This window comes from Fringilla coelebs (genome assembly GCF_963513975.1).
Source record: "Fringilla coelebs genome assembly, chromosome: 10".
Classification (NCBI taxonomy): Eukaryota; Metazoa; Chordata; class Aves; order Passeriformes; family Fringillidae; genus Fringilla; species Fringilla coelebs.
The window spans coordinates 24,182,317-24,204,144 of record NC_140036.1 but is presented as its reverse complement, the minus strand read 5'-3'; the positions used below and the strand labels follow the sequence as shown (position 1 = coordinate 24,204,144).

The following is a 21,828-nucleotide window of genomic DNA, read 5'->3' as shown; positions in this document are numbered from 1 at the left end:
CACAAAGGTTTTTTATTAACATCGGGGTCAGAGTGGGAAATGATCATACATAGGGTGAACAAATTTCCTTCTTTCTTCAAAAAATCCTCAAAAATGCTTCCTTGCAGCACAATTTGAATATTAATTGTGCTCCATTCTCGATCAAGTACGCTCCACTTTCACAGCTTTATTCCTTATGTTTTCACTCCTGATGTTTTTATTCGGTTGGAAAACAGGAGCTGGAAATTCCAGGAGCCCTGCTGAGGTGCTGGGGGCTGCTTTGGCTCCTCTCAGAGCTGTTCTGCACTCAGCTGTGTGCTCTGTGCTTTATTGCCTCCTCTCCACAGCCACAGGAGTTGTCATCTACTTGATTTCCACTTAACGTGGCCGTTCCTGACGTTGGGAAATTGGCAGATGAAAGAAGGGCTCGTTTGGAATCGAAGTTTTGGGAGTGAATTTTTCAAGTTTGCTGACAAGCTGTCAGGCTGAATTCTGCCCTTACCCCAGAAAGAAAAGCTGACTGTCATTGCCAATCTACAGCCTGTAATGACAATTGTATTTGAGGCACTGTGCCATTTTTTTCCCCCAGAAATCATTTAAGTAATTTGCCTTTGTGGTTACATTTTAAGCAAGGAAGTGTTTTTTGAATTAGAATGATTTATTTGTGGAATTAAATGGAGGAGCTGGTATGTTTTCATGTGCAGGTAGGTGGATAGTACAAGATCAGGGTGATTCTCATGCAGATGCAGTGGGTGGTGGAGCTGGCAGCTCCCGAGAGGACTGAGTGGTTTTTGGGGTGTGGGGTCTGTGGAGCTGCAGGGCTTGGCTGAGCTCTGCTTACAGCAGGGTGGTGCTTTGGGCTCAGATCCTCACAGGAAAGGGAGCACTGGAGCACTGAGGAGGAAAAAAGCAGCCTAAATTTGTCCTTCAGAATTTGTGTGGTGGCTTTGACAGCATTTCCATGGGGGCTGCAGGGCCTGGGCAGGGACCCCTCCCACCTGCCCAGCTGGCTCCAAGCCCCTCCATCCCACCTGGCTGCCTCCCCTCACCTGCTCACCAGGTCTGTGACAGCCCTGTCCATTGTCCTCTCCTTTCTCCACCCATGGTGTGCTGGGGGAAAGAAACAGCTCTGAACAAATACTGCCTGAAGAACAACTGAAATAAATGGAATCAAATGGGAGTTTTTCATAGGGATCACCTCTGGGTTTTCCTGTTGAGCTGGGAATTATTCCTGAAGGATATAGCAATAAGAGAATTCTTTACTCCATCAGCTTTTATATATGGCATTTATTTTTTTGCTCCTAAATGTTGCTTCTTCTTTTGTCTCAGTAGTTTGGGGCAGGTTTAACTCCAGGCCATCCTTTTACTTTCCCCAGCTCTTAGTTCCTTGAGGAAGAGGAAGCTCTTGCTTTCTCATCAGCTGGAGGAAATGGTCTCAAGTTGCACTGGGGGAAGTCTAGATTAGATCTGAGCAGCAATTTCTTCCTGGAAGAGGTGGTCTGGCTTTGGAAGGAGCTGCCCAGGGCAGTGGTGGAGCCTCCATCCCTGGAAGTTTTCAGAACACGTGTGGATGTGGCACCTGGGGACAGGGTTAGGGGTGGACCAGGCAGTGCTGGATCAACAGCTGGACTTGATGATCTTAGAGGGCTTTTCCAACCTCAATGCTCTCCTGACCCCATGATTCCCACCCTCTCCCCTTGAAGAAACTCACCTGGAAGGTGCTGTTTGAGCCCTTCCCTTGGGGTCAGTGAGCTGTTCTGAGGACTGGTGTCCTCCCCAGGGCTGAAGGTCCAAGGTGACAGGAGTCACATCCAGTTCTGAGCTGGGCTGCAGGCTGGGGGAGCAGATCCCAGCTGAATCAGGGCTTGGCTAGGAGATGTCCAGGTGGATAATGCCTTTTCTGGGATGGAAACAAATCCTTGCAATATTTAACAGCAGCCCCTGCAATCAGTCAGTAGCCAATTAATCCTTAGTGTTAAACCCTATTTAGGTTGGATTTTTCCTCCAACGTGTGTTTGGGGGGAAGCTGTGGCAGAAAGAAAGAAATTAGGGATGCACTAAATAATGGATGAATGTACCTAGCCAAGAGCTGCTGATTAAGTCTTCTTTAGGATTATTATTATTATAAATAGGGAGTGCCAGATCCTCAGCTGGAGTAAATGGGCTTGGCTCAGCTCAAGTCAGTGGAATTGTGCCAGCTTGAACTCACTGAGGATCTGGCCCTTAATTTTGGAAAAGGAGGATATTTGGGGAGGAAAATTATGGGGGCTGTGGGAAGTTTGGTGATGAGAACACTGTTTTCCTGGTGATACCAGGGAAAAAAATGTAAATGACTATTCTTTTGAATTTTGTAATGAGATTCAAGGAACTACTTGATGTGATTTCATTAGATGGAAATGACTTTTTCCCCAAGTAGCTACATCCTAACCCCCTGCCTGTAGGAAGGGAATATGCATGGAAGATGTGGTGGTTTATTTCATTTTGTGGGTGATTGTCTCTTGCACCAGCATTTCTGCCATTCCTACCTAGGAAGTGCCTGGATGGCCATCACTGTTCCTTGGAAGGAAATAGGAATAAATGGAGTTGATTGTGGAAATCTGTTTCCCACTCTGCTTTCCCACCAGGAGTGAAGTGGGCTGGAATTTCAGATGGCAGTGATTGCAAATCCAACCTGTGGTCTCATTTGGCTGCATTTTAGAAAGGCCCAACAAATCAGATTGCAAAGCTGCTGGTTTGGTAATTGTTTGTAAAAAAACCCAACCAACGATCTATTTCCATAGCAAAGGCAATGCATGTTGTTCAGCAATACCTTAAATACAGTGTTTGACCCTCTAGAGTGGGCTCAGAAAATACCCAGTTCTGAAGTAACGCTTTTAGAAGTGGAATATCTTGGACTAAAAATAACAACAGGAAACAAGTTTTTCGTATTCCTAATTGTTCTGACCATATAATTAATTTCTCAGAGGGGGGCACAGCTTTTTGATCATTCTTCAGGACCATAAAATCCAGTGTTTGACCATTTAGAGTGGCCACATTTATGCTCAAAAACAAAAAAAAAACCCCTCCTTTCTAAGGAGGATATCTCAGAAAGCCTAAAAATAACATCACGGAGCAAGTTTGTTATATTCCTAATTGTTCTGACCACAGAATTAATTTCCCAGCCAAAGGGGGGGCATGGCTTTTTCATCCCTGCCAGCCTGGAATATTCAGCGTGTCACAGATGTTCATGAATAATGTCCATTTAGAAGCGTTGGCAGCGAGCGGGCGAGATGAATGAAATGTTGGGGGGATCTGACAGGCAGCACGCTGCTTTGTGATCATTCCAAAGTTCTAATAATCTCCCTCACCTTCCCTGCCTGCCTCTAATGAAAGAGAATAGGTGATTGCACCTCGGGCTATGTTCTGCGCCTAATGACTCCTCCAAAGGCAGATTTATGGAGAAAAAATTAACTTTGAATGAGGATTGAATTGGCCCTGACAGGCTGATAGACTGTGACACAGATTCTGTGGCAAAACAGACGTAGCCCTAATTGATTATCAATATTTTAAGCAAAGTGATGAAAATAAGCATTAAGTGATGAGAAAGGCAGTCTTAATACAGCAGGCAGTCCCGGGGACCGGGCAGCCTTGGGGAGCTCGGCAGAGGGGGATTCGAGCTGGCGGCTCTTCCCTTCCCTGCCCAGCACCCCGTGGCCCTTCCAGCCCTTCCCCTCCCGGCTCCCTGCCCAGCACGTTGATATTCAGCCAGGGATGAGCCTGCCTCCCTCTCTCCAGAGAAGCTGGGTTGATATTTCACCCCTCTGGGCTCTGTTCAGCGGGGTTTTGGATGTTCTCTCTTTCCTGCTGGGCGCTCTCCCAGCCCTGCGCCGTGTCTGGCCAGCTGGTGAGCCACAAACTGCTTCCTGAAAATGGGAACAATGAAAGGAACCTGGGGAAATTGGCCTGCTTGGTGGGAAAAGGTTTATCTTGATTATTATCTTGGCTGTACCCAATATAAACAAATACCTTGGTTACACCAAATAGCCACAAATGTCTCAGTTACCCTTTGGAATAAGATGATGTTTGGGTTTTGCCTGTGAAAACTCGTTTTTTTCAGTTGGGTTGCACAGGACTGGATTTATCTTCTGCCAGAAATCCATTTGAATATTTGGGAAAACCCTCGTGGCCGTGAATCAGATGCTCATTGGCTGTGCCATAACGGGACATTTATCCCAAAACAAGGAATGTTTTCTGAAATGCCAAAGGGCAGGGAACTGATGCTGAAGAGGTGGGAAATAGCATTCCTACAGCAGGAGGAATCAGTGGGACAACATCTCCCTTCCAAACACCGGGAGTGTTCCCCTGGGAACTCAGAGAAGTTTAAAATAACCACATTTGGGCTTCTGGGGAGTTTTTAAGCGTGACTGGCAGAGCAGGGGAGGGGGCAGTGAGCTCCTCCCTCACCCTCATGCTCAGGGCTCTCCAATATCCATAATTAGAGTCTGGTGTAATTAAATTACAGAGCAGCAAGGGCAGAACTGCCTGTGTTTGGGCATTCCAGGTGTAACCAGGGGGGACAGGGAGAGCTCCATGGCTCCATGGCCATGGACATGATGCACTGGGCAGGTGAGCACCCAGAACACAGATTTATGGAATCACAGAGCCCCAGGGAGTTATGGGGTCATGGATTCATAATTCACACTCTCATTTAGGCTGGAAAAGCCCTCTGAGGCATCCAAGAATGTTGGTGGTGTTTAAATTTTGGGTGAAATGTTACTAAAGGCAAAAATACAGAAAAGCAGCTTAAATCTGGGGTGGCAAGAATGTGTGTGGTGGTGTCACTTTTCCTCTGGAACTCAGAATCCCTGGGGGCTGCTCCTGGTGTTCCTGTCAGGGGAATTCTCTGAGCAAGTGGTTGTTTGGAGTTTGTGCTGGAATTTGTCAGATGGATAACAGATAATTTTACACGTCAGCCCATGAATATTCAGCGGAGAGGATTTCCACAAGCCTTGATAAATTTAATATACCAGAGAAAAATAGCATGTAAATTAAACAGGGCCTTGTAAATTAATAATGGATTCCACTTGTATTTTTATATGTGAGCTGACTGAATATTTTATAAGTGCAAAAATGTTTGTGTTTAAAAAAAAAGGTGAAGTTTTTCTGATGAGCACCGTGGATGGTTGGCTGCATTTTAAATGAGATGTCCGTGTGTTTTTACAGTTTCTTGGCTTTCTTTTCCTCAGACACATCTTGTGTTTTCAACTCTGAGCAGTTGGAAAGTCCACAATTATGTTGAATTAATTTATTTTTCCAGACCTCTTGTGGTTTGCAGTTGTGGGTGTTCTGACAGTCGTCTCTTTTTAATTTTGACAGGAAAATGAATCTCCTTAGTGAGGGGCTGAGTCTGTTCCATGCACCTTCCCTGCTGCTCCCAGGCACTGGGAGAGGGCTCTGCTGCAGGGGCTCCTCCATGGCCACACTTTCCAAAATGCCCTTTCCAGCCCCAAAACATCCCCTGCCCTGTTTCTACCTTGGAGTAATTGACAGTTTTCCTGGTTTCTCTTAATTAGCATGGAATAATTGCACCTTGGCCCAGTGTGAGGCTGGTTGGGATTAAAACATCAGGCATCCATCAGGGAGTGACTCTGCTTCCCAAACCTCCAGCACTTCCAGGGCTTCCATGGAATTGTTTAGGCTGGAAAAGCCCTCCCAGACCATCAAATCCAACCCTCAAGTTCTAAAGATCTTTTAAATGTTGTTTAATTGCAGCTTGGTTTGAGAAAAGTGAATCTCTTCTGGTGCTTTTAATGGCACTTGGGCAGTGAACAACAATTTATATTCACTAAGTAATAATGATAATAACAGCCTTGAGGAGGAGAAGAAGAAAAGAAGAAGAGAAAGGAGAAGGAGGAGAAGAGGAAGGAGAAGAAAAGAGGGAGAAGGAGAGGAAGAAGAAGAGTGGACACAATCCTGTGCCATGTTCTCCAGGATGATCTCTCTCAGCCTGGCCCATTCTGGGATTCTGTGCAAAAATGACAGAAAATGGGAAATGCTTGAGGAGAACCTTTAGTGTTAAATCCTGAGAGTAACTCAGAGTTTCAGTGCCTGTGTGGTGGACAGAGCCCTGTGAGCTCCAGGACTGCTCTGGAGATTTATGGGCTAAGTTAAATTGTTGTTAATGAGCAATTTTGTGTGGGGAATTGTCCTCGTGATACTTCCTAAATTGCCCCATTGTCCCTCTAATTAACCAGGACTTGAAAGGCCAAGCTCTGCATGGGCAGCAGTTTTAACTTGACTTGCAAGGGCTGGATATCAGCGATTTAAAGTTAACAAAGACAAGCTAAAAATTTATTCATTGACCAGCAGCATCTTTCCTGTGTGTTTTAATATCTTTTTGCCACTGAGATACCAATGAATTGTTTCTGTGCAGCAACAAATCGGGCAGGAAGAACAAAGTAGCTCAGTGGAATAGATAAATCAAATTTAGGCCTGGTAGTTTATTGAATCTAAATTGTGCCCAGTTGGCCCACGAGCTATATGAGCAATCCATCTTGTGCTGATAATGGAGGGTCTTGAAATCCACCTGATGTTTGCATTATTAAATTCCAGCCTAATGAGCTCTGCTAATACATATTGAAGCCAGTTGTAAGGAGCAGAATGGGAATGGGAGTGGGATAATTTGAAAGAAACATAAGCTGAGCATTTTACATGACTCAAGGGGTATATCTACAATTACACATATCACCAAAATTGAATTTAAATGGAATTTCTATTATCCCTGTCCTTTTACCAAGGAGAATAAAGTGTAAATGAAGTAAAAGTCGTTAGAGTTACTTGTGGTTTGGTTTTATTATGGGATTTAATAGATTCTTGTAATGATCTTCAGTGGCAGAAAAAGTTTTAATATTTCATGGCTTTAAATGTTGTCTAAATATGTATAAAATTGTGGAGATGGAAGCAGCTGTCAGTGCAGTGATGGGATCACTTTGTGACACCCTGGTCAGGTTGTGCATTTTAAGGTGGCTCCAAAAAGGAACGAGCCCTTCACCCCCCTCCTGGGCTGAATTTGGTTTTCATAAATTATTGCTTAATTCAGGAGGTGCTGGGATTAAATATTTGCAAATCTGACTCAGCTCCTACCATGCAGACCACAGTTTATTGTGATTTCCCTCCCTGAGAAGGCCTGGTGTAAATGCTGCATTCCTGGTCCTTGCTGGTTCTTCTCTTTCTGGCCTGGTGATACTTTTGAAAACTTAATATTTCATCAAGTATAATGTTATTAGAGACTTATTCTCACTTAGTTCACTCATCAGGCAGTGAGATGGCAATAAAAGAGAATGGCTCCTTTGAGACATTAATGCTTTGGAATAAATGATGTGCTAGAACAGAAATTTAATTAATTTACAGAGTATATTGATAGTCCCTTGTTACTGTGCTGTATATTTTTAATCTTCTTTAACATCTGTAGGAAAGTGTTTGAAAACCCCTGCAGTTGAGCAACTGGTAGATAATTAAGTAATAAGGGAAGAGGTTTCTGGAGGGAAAAAGATTCTTTTTAAAGAAGATTGTTGTAACATGGATTAAGTACTGCTGCTGTGATTTGGAGTGAAGAGGAGACTGTGTACTACCTAATAAAGTCCTGGGGAAGAGCTGTCTGACTGCCACTCTGAGCAGAGTCTGCAGCCCTGGAAATACTGTTTTGTTTCTGTTTTATCCTCAGAATAGGTGGGCTGGATTACTCCCTATGGCAGCAAATCTGGCCCTTCGTGGGTGCACCACCTTGGGGGCAGCTGGGCTGGCCAGATTGGGGTTTAAAGAAAGAAAACCTCTTAAAAGGCTCCTAAGGGCTTTACTTACCCCAAAATGAATGTGGGGATTTGTATTGAATTAATATTGCCTCTAATATTGACCTGATATTACCCTCCATAATCCCATTTATGCCATTCCTTCACTGTGGGAATGACTTTAGATAAAATAAATGAAGAACCAAGCTCTGGTCTGTCAGGCACGTGGGTTTCATTGTGGGGCCTGCAGGAAGGATCATGGAATTGGGTTTAAAGCCCAGGAAATGTTGTGTGGCAGGAGGTTGTTGGCAGCCCATCCCTGGCAGTGCCCAAGGCCAGGCTGGACACTGGGGTTGGAGCACCTGGGACAGTGGGAGGTGTCCCTGCCATGGCAGGAGTGGCACTGGGTGGGATTTAAGGTCCTTCCAACCCAAACCATCCCATGATTCCATGATTTGACAGGATAAATTTAACTAATTCCAGCTCCTTTTCTTCTTTTTAGCCAAAGCAGATGAAGCGTTGAAGGCCAAGGAGAGAAGTGAAGAGGAAGCCAAGAGAAGAAAGGAAGAAGGTGAGGAATGTTCTTTTATTTCATAACAAACTAAAGCCCAGGAAGTCAGAAATGATTATTTTTAAGTGTCCAGTCTCCAGTGGGGCTGTGGGATTTTCCTCCCTGGGCTGATGATGGAATTTGGTGCCCTGAGCTGCTTCTCTGCACTCCAGCAGGTGGAATTAGGAAACCACAGGGGTTGAGATGTCAGGGAGTGATGGGAAGAGAGGGAGCCAGTCCAAACAATCCTGGAGCCTCAAATCCTCCCTGGAGCTCTGTGGAACTGGCTGGGCTTTAAGGTCCCTTCCAACCCAAACCATTCTGGGATTCCATCACTTGCTTCCAAGAGGGAACTCAGGAAAATTCCCCATTTTTGAAACAGCAAGCTGCTGATTTCACTCAAAATCAAAATGTTCTGATCTTTACTTTCTTTTACCTGGGGACTGTGGGATGCTGAGAGGAATTAATTGGTGTTGCCAGTTAATCCTGCTTGGAGAAGGTCCTTGTGATACCAAAGGAGGAAATTCAGGTGGAAAAGTGGGATGGCCCAGACATGGCAGGAGGGGGAAGGGGCACTTCCAGAGCTGGCTGGAAAAGGGACAAATCCAAGGAGCTGTGCCCCCTCCCCGCTGTGATTCCTGGATTTTGGAACCATGGCCCAGGGGGAGCCTTTCCCCCTGGAGGAGCCACCCAGCCAGGTCCCACGGGCACAGGGATTTTGGGATGAGCTGGTTGTGTCCCACCAGCACCAATTTGCAGGGAGGGTTTGGAAGAATCAGTGATATCTTTGTGCTGAGATCCCGTGGTGGGTGGCAGGTGTGCTGGCAGTGGCTGTGCCAGCAGGGATTGGGAAGGGTGAGTGTGAGTGTGGAAAGGCAGAGGGAAGAAAAAAGGGGCAGTTCATGACTTGGGAGCAATGGAATTTCCAGGGAAATGGGCGGGAAAGCTTCTCTACAATTTATTCCTAAGCCATGAAAACTGTCCTGGGGTGGCTTTGAAGGGTTGTGAGGATGTCACAGTGTTGGAAAATGAAGAGAAGATTTTTTTCTGAATGACTCAAATCCATCCATTTGCTGAGGAGTTGGCTCCCAGTTGGGAATGAAGGATTCATTCTCCCTGGAAAATGCAAAGTTTTGTTAAATTGGGTGTGAAGCATTGAAACATTCCAAGACATACAGGAGAATTGCACACTGGGAACTCCAGTTTTTGTTGTTTATGTCCCATATGGATTCAAAATTCCAGTTTTGGGTAGGTTTATGTCCCACATGGATTTTCAAAAAGGACATTTATCCCGTGCTTAGAGTGTGTTCCCTTCCCTGTCCCAGGCTGCAGTGGCATCTTTTGCTTGGAAAAAGCATTTTGCATTTTTTCTTAGTTCTTCTTTCCTCACACATCTCTGGGTGGTTTTTAACCCTCTTTGATCCCTCATGGGATCCCTGAGGTTGGAAAAACTTTCCAGACCATTGATTCCAAACTGTGACTGATCCCCAGCAGAGCACTGAGTGCTGCATCCAGTTATTGAACTCAAATAAGATAAAGCAAAATTATATTGAATTAAATCTTAAAAAAAATTTCTAAATTACTATTTTAAAATAATTTTTATTTCTCTAGTTTTCCATATTTTATTTCCCTAACTAGAACCCTTCAAAAGGAAATTCTAGCCTGTGTAGACAGCTTGTGACTCCTTTACTCAGGAGCTGCAATAAAAATAATTCTACAAACAAACCAATCCTCTCCCAACTCATAAAAACTGGTTATTGCCCACCCCATAGCGAGGGTGTCTTAACATTCCTTTTATTGTCATTTTATTGCCAAATCAGGTGTGAGATTAGACGTTGGATGTTCCACGTAATCTGCTCGGAAATCAAATTATTTGACCTCCAAGCCCAGCTCTGCCCCTTCCCGCTGGTTTCCTGTTAAATATGCAGCATTTCCCCAGCATGAATAAAAAATTGAGGACAAATTAGAATCCACAGACAGCTGACCCCAGCTCCAGATTAGAGACTGGGGGCTTGTGCTGGTTTAAATGTTTTAATTACCACAGTCCCTCCAGCCTGGTGAAGGACACACAGCAAAATGCTGATTTATTTTTTTTTTTAAGTGACTAAAAAGCAAAGAAAGAAAGAAAGAAAAAGGCTCCCCCCGCCTCATTTGAATTTTTCAGTTTGATTGCATTTGCACTTCCATTGGAGCTATGCTAATTTGCTGCATGAAATTAGGTCTATTAGCAAAAGCCACCACTTTTCCAGGAGTATCTGCAGGGTTTTCCTACTTTGCTTTTTGTTTACTTGCTTTGGGGCTGCCTGAAAAGTGACAAAATCCAAAGGGAATTTTGCCACCCAACTGGGTTTTACTCCAGACAAATTCCAAATAGGTGAAGTGGACAAGAGGAAAATTGGAACCCGTTGGATGATGTTAGGGAGAGGTTTTGGGCTCGTTTCTCTCAATCTAGCACAAATAATAATATTTTTAAATATTGAGTTTAAAATACACCACAGCAGGGCCATGTGTGGGGAGGAGGAGCTGGGGATGCATCAGAAAACCAGGAAAAGTTGATCTGGAACACAGCAGAACAGAAAATCAGCAGTTTTGGCAGTCAGTCATTCCATGGGTGCATGGTCAGAGGGGGGTGCTGGATGGGGCGGGAGCTATCCCGGTGCCTTTATCCCAGAATTCGCATTTCCCGGTGCCTTTATCCCAGGATTTGCATTTCCCGATGCCTTTAACTCAGGATTTGCATTTCCTGGTGCCTTTATCCCAGGATTTGCATTTCCTGATTCCTTTATCTTGGGATTTCCATTTCCCGGTCCCTTTATCCTGGGATTTCCATTTCCTGGTCCCTTTATCTTGGGATTTCCATTTCCCGGTCCCTTTATCCCGGGATTTCCATTTCCCGGTCCCTTTATCTTGGGATTTCCATTTCCCAGTGCCTTTATCCCGGGATTTCCATTTCCTGGTCCCTTTATCCCGGGATTTCCATTTCCCAGTGCCTTTATCCCGGGATTTCCATTTCCCGGTCCCTTTATCCCCGGATTTCCATTTCCTGGTCCCTTTATCCCGGGATTTCCATTTCCTGGTCCCTTTATCCCGGGATTTCCATTTCCTGGTCCCTTTATCCCGGGATTTCCATTTCCTGGTCCCTTTATCCCGGGATTTCCATTTCCCGCTCCCTTTATCCCAGGCTTTGCGTTCCCGTGCCCGGCGCGTGCTGTCCCAGTGCTGAACTGATTCATTCTGCCCCCCCCACCCCCGGTAAGCTCTGCAACATTTTGATAAACTCTGGGGAAATAAATTTGGCAGCAAATCAGCAGGAGTAGGTTTAATTATGGCTCCGAGACCTTTCCCTTTTCTGGCTTAGTGATCCCGAAACTCCGCGCCTTTCCCTGGGATCCGCGCCCGGCTCCGCTGCCCAATTTGTCCCTCCACGCCGTGATAAGCCAAGCAATTACTGCTTTATTGATTTTTCATCAGGGCAAATTTGAAGTTGATTTTTTTCCCTGCGAAGGCAGGGGTGATTAAGTGTTTCCCGTCGGTTTAGTCCCGGAGAGCTCCGTGGCAGAATCCAATATCCTGAGGTCAACCTCTGCAGGGAGATAATTCGGTGTCTTGGCCACGTGTGAGGGAGAGGAATCAGGGCTACAAATGTGAGGGGATATCTGTGGAGACAGTTTAATTTGTTCCATTTATATGAACAAGTCGTGTGGCACATGCTTGGAAAATATCATTTTGAATAGGCTTGGAAATGAGGCCCACGTGGGCAGGGGGAGGGAGGGCGGGATGCAAACGAGAGAGGGAGTGTGGCTGGGGGACAGCTGGCCCTTCAGCAGGGAATAAACCCCGTCCCTGAGGGTCATTCCTGGCTTTTACTGAGCTCTCTGTGCTGCTGGGGTGACTTTCCTTCAGCAAAGGTGAAATTCTTCGAGTCTTCAGGTCCCTTCAGCCCAAACCACTCCATGGCTCTGTGATTCTGTGATTTTGAGTGATGGGAGGGTCATGGAAGCAAAGTTAGAATGTACAAAAACCTGGAGGGCTTGACTTTTAGAAAATCCCTAAATTATAAACTCTATAAACCCAATTAAGAGTTTTAATTTTTTTTCCTATTCATTTTTAACCTGCTTGGCCTGGAGTTGTCTCATGAAGAATCTGATCCATTGCCACCACAGAATATCCTGAGCTGGAAGAGACCCACAGGGATCGTGTGTCCAACCCCAGCCTGCCCAGGACACCCCAACCCACTGATTTCCCTTCCCACTTCCTTTAGAGAGAGTTAAAAGCCTTTCCCTGGGTGTAATGGATATTAAACCACAGGCTGGACGTGCCAGGAGAAGATTTGCTGGGGTGAGGTCAGTCTGTAATAAGTTAAAGTGCTTTACTCAACCCTGGATTGGGATGCCCTGAAGTTCATCAGTTACTGCCTGAGCTCCTCATTTATCTTCAGGAAATTTTCCTGAAGTTCATTGTGGTGGCAAAGACCAAACTCAATCTGTTTAAGCCCCAAATTATTTCATACAGATAATACATTTAGATGAAGACGTGGATTATTTTTCCCTGCCTCCTCAGAGCTGGAATTTCCAATATTCCTCGTTTTTGCCTCCATAATGGCAGGTCTGGAGCCCTGCCCTGGGTGTCCCTGGTGTGCCAGTGTCACTTCATTAGGCTGACACCAACACCTGGTGTTGTGCTGCTGCTCCCAGGAGGCTGCTCCAGCATCTGGCACGCTCTGTGATCTTCTTTTATCTCTGTTTAATCTTCAGATTGCTGGGTTGGAATTGAAAGGGGGCAGGAACAAATCAAGGGGAAAACAAAAAATGCCAAGTTTTGGTGCAGTGGCAGAGGGTGGCTTGTTAGGAAGAGCAGCCACGTGAGGAAATGAGAGATGGGAAGGGTAAGGGGAATTTGGGGTCTTGGCCACTCTCTGTGTCCAGAACTAAGGGGAGGGAATTGGAAGGGAGATCAATGCCCCCCAAGGATAGTGGCTGCTGGAGGAATCAATTCTGGCTTTTTATTAAAGCTGCTGTAATTAATGATCACTTCTAAATGTGTTCCTTAAATTTTGCCCTGCGTTGTGCCTGCCCATCCCCTCCTGGCCCTTTGTATTCCAGAGTTCCCTCTTTGGCCTCCCAGCTTTCCCTGAAGAGGATCCCAGTGCATTCCAATGTCCTGGAGCTGCTGCAGGGCCTGAGCCAGGCTGGGACACCTGGGGGTGCTCACCTGGAGAGGAGAAGGATCCAGGGAGAGCTCAGAGCCCTGACAGGGCCTGAAGGGGCTCCTGGAGAGCTGGAGAGGGACTGGGGACAAGGATGGAGGGACAGGACACAGGGAATGGCTCCCACTGCTGAGGGCAGGGAGGGATGGGAGAGTGGGAACTGGGAATTCCTGGCTGGGATGGGATTGCCAGAGCAGCTGTGGCTGCCCCTGGATCCCTGGCAGTGCCCAAGGCCAGGCTGGACACTGGGGCTGGGAGCAGCCTGGGACAGTGGGAAGTGTCCCTGCCATGGATGGGATGAGAATTAAATGATCTTTAAGTTCCCTCCCACCCAAAGCATTCCCTGAATCTTTAAAAATATCAAAGTATATTTGAGGCTGATATTTGAGTGATTTTATTTTAGCAATCACAGCTGGTGTCATTAAAGTTTTACTATTCTACAAGTGGAACAGAAATTTATGATCTCCCTAACAGGGAAATTTATGATTTATTTTTACAAATTAAAAGTCTTGAAATAGTCTTCAAATTTCAAGATGAGAAGCAAATCTGATTTCTGTACCTCATTAATGTTGTGTGTTTCCCTGTCATCTCCATGGCATTTATTTGTGCTAAAGGAGAAGTCACTTAAGGGAATGGGGTTGTAAAAACCATCATAGAATTGCTTATTGGACTGCAGTCAGTGGCAACACAAATTTATGGCCACGTATTGAAAAGCTGTTTCTAAAGGGCAAATAAATAGGAGTGTGTGGGGAACAAACAGGGGGTTATAGGGAAGTAAACATGGGGCTGTGGGGAAAGTAAATAGGGGTGTATGGGGAACAAACAGGGGGTTATGGGGAAATAAACATGGGGGTATGGGGAAAGTAAATAGGGGTGTATGGAACAAAATTCCAGAGCACAAGCCCTGCTGTGGGGAATTTTATTTTGATAAAAATGAGGGGTTTGTGGATCTGGGCCCATCAAACAGGGTACCCCAGTGGGTTTTTTTCTGGGAATCTATGGGATGAGCATGAGACTTCACTGGGAATTGTCCTATTCAGGCTGGCTAAGGGCTAGATAAATTGTGAGTTTAGAGGTGGCTGATATTTTATTGGTGCTGGGCAGACCTTGAGCTGGAGTGAGTGACTTTATTCCATATCCCAGCTAAAGTCTGGGAAAGAAACAGAAAAATAATTCAAACCAAGCAGCGTTCCCTAATGTGCATTCCCTAATGTGCATTCCCTAATGTGCATTCCCTAATGTGCATTGCCTTTTCCCTGCAGCCAGCCCAGGATGTCTGGGGGCAGCCAGAGGTGGCAGGAGCTGCTGTGCCTTTCCCCTGATGGGGTTCCCAGGATCAGAGGGGGAATAAAGGGCAGGGAGCTCCTGACTCGGGGCCCCGTGTGCCGGCACGGGTCCCACGGGACGCAGGATCCCCTGGAGGGCTCTGTGGGGTCACCACACACTGGCACAGGCCAGGGGGAAAGAAAGGAGCCCTGGGCACGTGCCAGCAGCACTTTTTGAAGTGACAACACAAAGTGATCCCTGAAAAGCTGGAGAGCCTCCAAGCTGCAGCCCTGCTGTCCTGCACGCTCTCCCCCAGCTTATTTCCACTACGCTGCACCAATTTCTTCCCTGAATCCACTGCAGGATCCCATTTTCCTGTCTTTTCTCTGCTGTTGGATCCTGGGCTCCAGCAGCAGAAGCAGGAATTCTCACTCTGCCTGTGTCAGTGTGTGGTTTGAACGTGGATAAATCTCTCTGTAGGAAACATCCGTGTGGGATCCCCACTGGCGAGGCTGTACCTCCAGCCCAGAGGTTATTTGGGATGGAGGGATGGAAGGGATAGAAGCAGGCAGTAATTGCCTTTAAGATCAGAGCACAAAGCATTACCTTGGATTTTACAAGGCCAGCGAGCAACAAAAGAGCAGTAATTTATGAGCTCAGCGTAAAAGAAGAGCATAATTGCATTAAAAATTAATGCTAATGAACACTAAAATGGGGAAGGTGGTTATGATGAAAGTTTGGATTCATCTTCCCCGGGTTGAATGATGGCTGGTGCCTTGATTAATGGCTTAATTTCTATCAATTAGCGGGGAGAAATCTCCACTGAGACAAGGGTAAATTGAGCATTGAATTACAGGCCTGGCTTTGTGTGCCCAGGCAGGAGCGCGGCGGGCGCGGTGACAAACACGGGGTGGCCACGGGTCCTGCCCAATTCCCTGGGACACGGGTCCTGCCCAATTCCCTGGGACACGGGTCCTGCCCAATTCCCTGGGACACGGGTCCTGCCCAATTCCCTGGGTACAGACCCTGCCCAATTCCCTGGGCCACACAGATCCTGCCCAATTCCCTGGGCCACACAGATCCTGCCCAATTCCCTGGGCACAGATCCTGCACAATCCCCTAGGACACGGATCCTGCCCAATTCCCTGGGACACGGATCCTGCCCAATTCCCTGTGCCCAGATCCTGCCCAATTCCCTGTGCCCAGATCCTGCACAACTCCCTGGGCCACGGATCCTGCCCAATTCCCTGTGCCACAGGTCCTGCCCAATTCCCTGTGCCACAGGTCCTGCCCAATTCCCTGTGCCACAGGTCCTGCCCAATTCCCTGGGCACAGGTCCTGCCCAATTCCCTGGAGCACAGATCCTGCCCAATTCCCTGTGCCCAGATCCTGCCCAATTCCCTGGGCCCAGATCCTGCCCAATTCCTTGTGCCCAGGTGCTGCCCAATTCCCTATGCCCAGATCCTGCCCAATTCCCTGGAGCCCAGATCCTGCACAATTCCCTAGAGCACAGATCCTCTACAATTCCCTGGAGCACAGATCCTCTACAATTCCCTGTGCCCAGGTCCTCCACAATTCCCTGGGCACAGATCCTGCCCAATTCCCTGTGCCCAGATCCTGCCCAATTCCCTGTGCCCAGATCCTGCCCAATTCCCTGTGCCCACCCCTCTGCTGCCTCTCTAGGGCTCTTGCCCAGGATGGTTTCAAAAATACCCCAAAAAGCCCCAAAATAGTGTGTGAGGAGGGCAGTGAGGAAGGCACACGGGACTTGCAGGGCTCCAGCAGAAATTTCACCTTCTTAAACTCATAGATATTTTCTTAATTTAGGGTTCTTAAATTCAGAGCTCACCTGCTGAACTTTCCCCTCCTGTTTTCTGCTGCATTTTGTACCTAATGCTCCCAGGTCTTTAAAAGAAAAGTTGTTAGTGTCCAGACTTGGTTTAAAACCCTATAAAAATGAGATTATTGCCACTATAATGTATCAAAACAGCAAACTTAGAGTAGTCTGATACTCTCTGTAGTACTCTTTGTGGTATTCTCTGTAGTAAGTACCACAGTGCTCACAAAATGCTATTTTTAATATATGTTAATGATAACATCATTTTCACAGGATGTTAAAACAAGCCTAGACAAAGTTTTTCTCATTAATTTGCATTTTTCCAACTTAATTTGTAAATCCTGTGTGCTCCCTGTAGTAAATAGATGCTGGAGTTACTCCCAGCTTGCTACTTTAATAAATTTAATTGTATTTTGCAAGTGCTTGCAGTGAAGTTGGGAGCAGAGGAATGAACAGGCAGAGGTTTCTCTGCCCAGTTTCTATTTTGGGGTGTATTTATTGTTATTTTTGGGGTGTATTTATTGTTCCTGTGACTGTGGCTGGGAAATCCTTCCCTGGAAATCCCAACAGCTGGGAAAGAGTGTGGGAACAGAGCTCAGGGATTGGGAAGTGGGAATGGGAATTATCTGGGATGAGTTGTGGGAGGGATGGAGGGGATGGAAGCTGATCCCAAAATCTGGGATGGGTCCTGTAGGGATGGATGGATCCTGCAGAGATGGGTCCTCCAGCAGGAAACTGATCCCAAAATCTGGGATGGGTCCTGTAGGGATGGATGGATCCTGCAGGGATGGGTCCTCCAGTAGGAAGCTGATCCCAAAATCTGGGATGAGTTAGGGATGGATCCCGCAGGGATGGATGGACGGATGGACGGACGGATCGGGTCCCGCAGGGAAGGATGGATCAGATCCTGCAGGGATGGATGGATGGGTTGGATCCCGCAGGGATGGAGGGATGGACGGATCGGGTCCCGCAGGGATGGATGGATGGATCAGATCCCGCAGGGATGGATGGATCAGATCCCACAGGGATGGATGGATCGGGTCCCACAGGGATGGATGGATCAGATCCCGCAGGGATGGATGGATCAGATCCCACAGGGATGGATGGATCGGATCCCGCAGGGATGGATGGATGGATGGATCGGATCCCGCAGGGATGGATGGATCAGATCCCACAGGGATGGATGGATCGGGTCCCACAGGGATGGATGGATCAGATCCCGCGGGGATGGATGGATCAGATCTCGCGGGGATGGATGGATCGGATCCCGCAGGGATGGATGGATCGGATCCCGCAGGGATGGATGGATCAGATCCCGCAGGGATGGATGGATGGATCAGATCCCACAGGGATGGATGGATGGATCAGATCCCGCAGGGATGGATGGATGGATCGGATCCCACAGGGATGGATGGATCGGATCCCGCAGGGATGGATGGATGGATCGGATCCCGCAGGGATGGATGGATGGATCAGATCCCGCAGGGATGGATGGATGGATCGGATCCCACAGGGATGGATGGATCGGATCCCGCAGGGATGGATGGATGGATCGGATCCCGCAGGGATGGATGGATCGGATCCCGCAGGGATGGATGGATCGGATCCCGCAGGGATGGATGCATCGGGTCCTGCAGGGATGGATGGATCCCGCAGGGATGCTCCGCTCGGAGCATCCTCGGGCTCGCCGTCCGCGGCTCCGGCGCTGTTGAGTGAGGCGGTGCCTCCCTCTAACGGCAGCGGAGCCCGGCCGGGAAACGGGATCAGCTGCAGGAGACCCCGGGGAATATCCCGGGACAGCCCGCTCCGGCCGGGCAGGAGCCGGGAGGGGTTTGCCGTGCCGGGAACGCTGGATCGGGGGCCGTGGGACAGGGCTGGGCTCAGCCCCTCGGGATTGTCTCCGGCTCGTGGGGATCTCGGGGGGAGCGCCAGGGGGGATCTCCAGGGAGGGTCTCCAGCAGGGTCTCCAGGCAGCTCCCACTGGCTGCAGTTCCCACACTCAGGCTGGGAAGGGTGTCAGGGATACCACAGGATCAGGGTCACACAGCTGCTCCTCTCCTGATCCAAACAGAAAGGATTTGAGGCAGAGGAATTCCCTGAGAACCAGAGCCCCAGGGCTGGTGAAGTCTGGAGGTGACACAGCCCCAGTGAGTCCCACCTGTCCTGCTGGATTTTCCTCCTTTTCCCCATGCTTAGAGCAGAATCCAGGATCTCCCACAGCCAGGGAGGTTTTTGTGTCATCCACAAAATCACCCAGGCACAACTTCATTTTTCTTTAATTTGTCAGCTTGTGCAGCTTGAGTAAAACTGGGATCAATTAAAAGCCATAGGATGTGTGAAAACTCAGTTCTGGTGGAAAACACACAGTTCTGTAAGGCAGCTGGATAAAAATATCACTTCCAATAACCCTAAATAAAATGGGATCAAAGGGGAAATATTTTCTGCTGTAGTTGTTTGTTTAGTCTGGGATCTGGGGTTGTTTCCTTCTTTTAATCCTCAACTCAAAAGAGCAAGAAAAAATAGCAGGTTTTTTTTCTATATTTCAAAGCTGTTTATGTAAAATGTGTTATATTTTTAAATTAAATTAACCCCTTAAATCTAATTAGTAAAATAGGAAGAAACAGATTCTGAGGAATATTTGAGGGTTTTTTGTCATTGCTTTGATTCTGGAGTTAGACCTGCTTGAAAAAATCTCTTTAAGTTCATGTTCATGGTCAGGATTATGGATAAGCAATGAATCCATAAAAATTTACACTCAGAGATTAACCAAAAAATATTTAAAACATGTTTTTGTTTAATGGATCTTTCACAAGATATTATTGGTCATTTAATGCTTCTATTTCAGTGATTTTAAAACTCTTAGTGGAATAAATTTTGTCTTTACGGAAGAAATGAGAATATTTTAGGCAGAGCTCACAGGGAAGTTTTCCTTTCACCTGATTTGTAGAATCATAGAATTCCCTGTTTATTTTATCTGATTCTCTGCTGTTTCTAATTATTGTGTGTAGTGTTTTGGGGGGGCATCAAGAGAATTCCAGCACACTTTATTCTCAAGTGACAGTCCAGCCCCCTTCCATAGGAATTTACAGCTGTAAAGCTGGGTGTGTATATTTCTACATGGGAGGAGAGCAATAGGTGTGAATAGAGAATTACAAAATACTGAATTATCCCTGAAGGATGATGATATTCCCAGGTAAACTGGGAAAGCTCCCCCTGCCAAGGTGACAGGGCAGGAAATTGTGCCTGCTGCTGGAATCACCTTTTTATTAAAAACCAGCCCTAATCCAAGATTTAGTTCCTCTATTTCCCCCCTAACAGGGTGAAAAGACTCACAGTGCACTGAGTTAGTATTGATTTTTTTTTTGTCTGAAGCCTGGGAGCTTTCTGACTCCATTATTTTTGATTTTCCTATGAAATACATATCCTTGCCCCTGACAGCTGACAAACAACAGCTGGAAGTCGTTTTATCTGCCCATAATGTGTTTGTCAAAACTCCCCTGCACTAATGGGCTCTGCTTCCTCCAGTCCATTTTCCCTGTTAATGTCACTGATGTCATTGGCAGCTTTTAGTGATTTTTGCCCCTTCCCTAATTTGTCATTCCCATCACTTTGTGCAGGGGCTGGGTGGGATCCTGGAGCTGCCTGGGATTTGGGGAAACTGGAGATGAGCTGTGGATTTGAAATCTCCTTTTCCTGCCTTTCCATGCCTGGCTTTAATCAGGATCCTTTACGTACCCTCAGACCAGGTGTATCCCAAACCTCAGTGAATTCTGATTCCCTCTCCTTTGACTTATCCCAGAAACCCTTGGGAATCTGTTCTGAAGGAGAAGGTTTCAGCACCAAGGCAGCAGGACTTGCAAACACAGCTTTAAACCTAGCAAATTCTTTTTTTCCTTCCCAAATCTACCAAAACATTAAGTTTAAAGTTGTATTTATGGTCTTTGCTGTAGTGCAGCTCCTGACACCTGAGAATTTTGGGATGGTTTGGGTTGAAAGGACCTTAAATCCCATTCAGGGAAGGGGCAGAGACACCTCCCATTGTCCCAGGTGCCCCAAGCCCTAATGTCCAGCCTGGCCTTGGGCACTGCCAGGGATCCAGGGGCAGCCCCAGCTGCTCTGGGAATTCCAGCCCAGCCAGGAATTCCCAGTTCCCAATCTCCCATCCATCCCTGCCCTCAGCAGTGGGAGCCATTCCCTGTTCCTGTCCCTCCATCCCTTGTCCCCAGTCCCTCTCCAGCTCTCCTGGAGCCCCTTCAGGCCCTGCCAGGGGCTCTGAGCTCTCCCTGGAGCCTTCTCCTCTCCAGTTATCCCACAAACCCTCAGGTCAGCATCTGGAATGTTCCCAACCTCACTGCTGTTATTTTCACTCAGAGCTTTCCCTTGTACCAGAAGATTTTGGGCTGCATTGCACCAGCAGTTTCTCCTGGTGTGTCCCAAAATCTCCTTCAGGGACAGGGCCTGGCTCCCAGGATGTCAGAATTCCCACCAATCCCACCAATCCCACCCATCCCACCAATCCCACCTTCCTGTGCAGACCAAGCCACCCTCCTGGACCAGGTGAAGCGAGTGAAGGAGATCGAAGCCATCGAGAGCGACGCCTTCGTCCCACAGAGCTTCAGGTCCAGCAAAGAAGTCAAAAAGGTACAAAAAGGGGCATTTTCCTCCCAAAAGGGGCATTTTCAGTCCCTTCTTGCTGCATTATCCTCTCAGAGCCAGGAGGAAGCTCCACTATGAGGATTTTCCATCGCTGAAAGAGCATCAAGTTGGGAACCTTAAATCCTCCTGAAATGCCACCAAGGACTCCCTGATGGTCTCAGGGAATTTAAATGTGACAGAATTTAAGGAAATCACTTGGTTTGAAGACTTTTGTTAGGAGAAGCAGAAGAATCCAAATCCCAAAGTAAACAGACATTTACTTTGTAATTAAAGTGGAGATGATTTAATGCTGCCTAACTAGAGCCAGACTTTAAGTCTGTATTTATTCCTTGGTTTTCAGTCAGCTTTCCAGAAACCCAACAGGAGACATCCAGATCCCAGAATTTACCTGAATTTTGGCCAGCAGGTGTTGCAGGGAGCTGGTGTGGGATGTGTTCATTTCCCCCTGGCAGTGAGGGTTTGGAATTACCCCTGGCTGTTTCCCCAGAAATGGGCAATTTGCCTTTCTAGAAACCTCCCAGAATCTGGTGCAGCTTCTTCAGGAAGTATCCAAAATCCCAGTGGTGCA

General features: G+C 47.0%; 1 protein-coding gene across 3 annotated transcripts in view; it reads left to right on the top strand.

The window, feature by feature from the left end:
- RSRC1 (arginine and serine rich coiled-coil 1) overlaps positions 1 to 21,828 on the top strand; it is a 95,759-nt gene that overhangs the window by 71,297 nt on the left and 2,634 nt on the right. For all 3 annotated transcript variants that reach the window (XM_084212394.1, XM_084212395.1, XM_084212393.1), the window contains 2 exons: positions 8,248 to 8,316; positions 21,139 to 21,245. In XM_084212394.1, the coding sequence (XP_084068520.1) occupies positions 8,248 to 8,316; positions 21,139 to 21,245 (176 nt within the window). The remainder of the gene's footprint in view (positions 1 to 8,247; positions 8,317 to 21,138; positions 21,246 to 21,828) is intronic.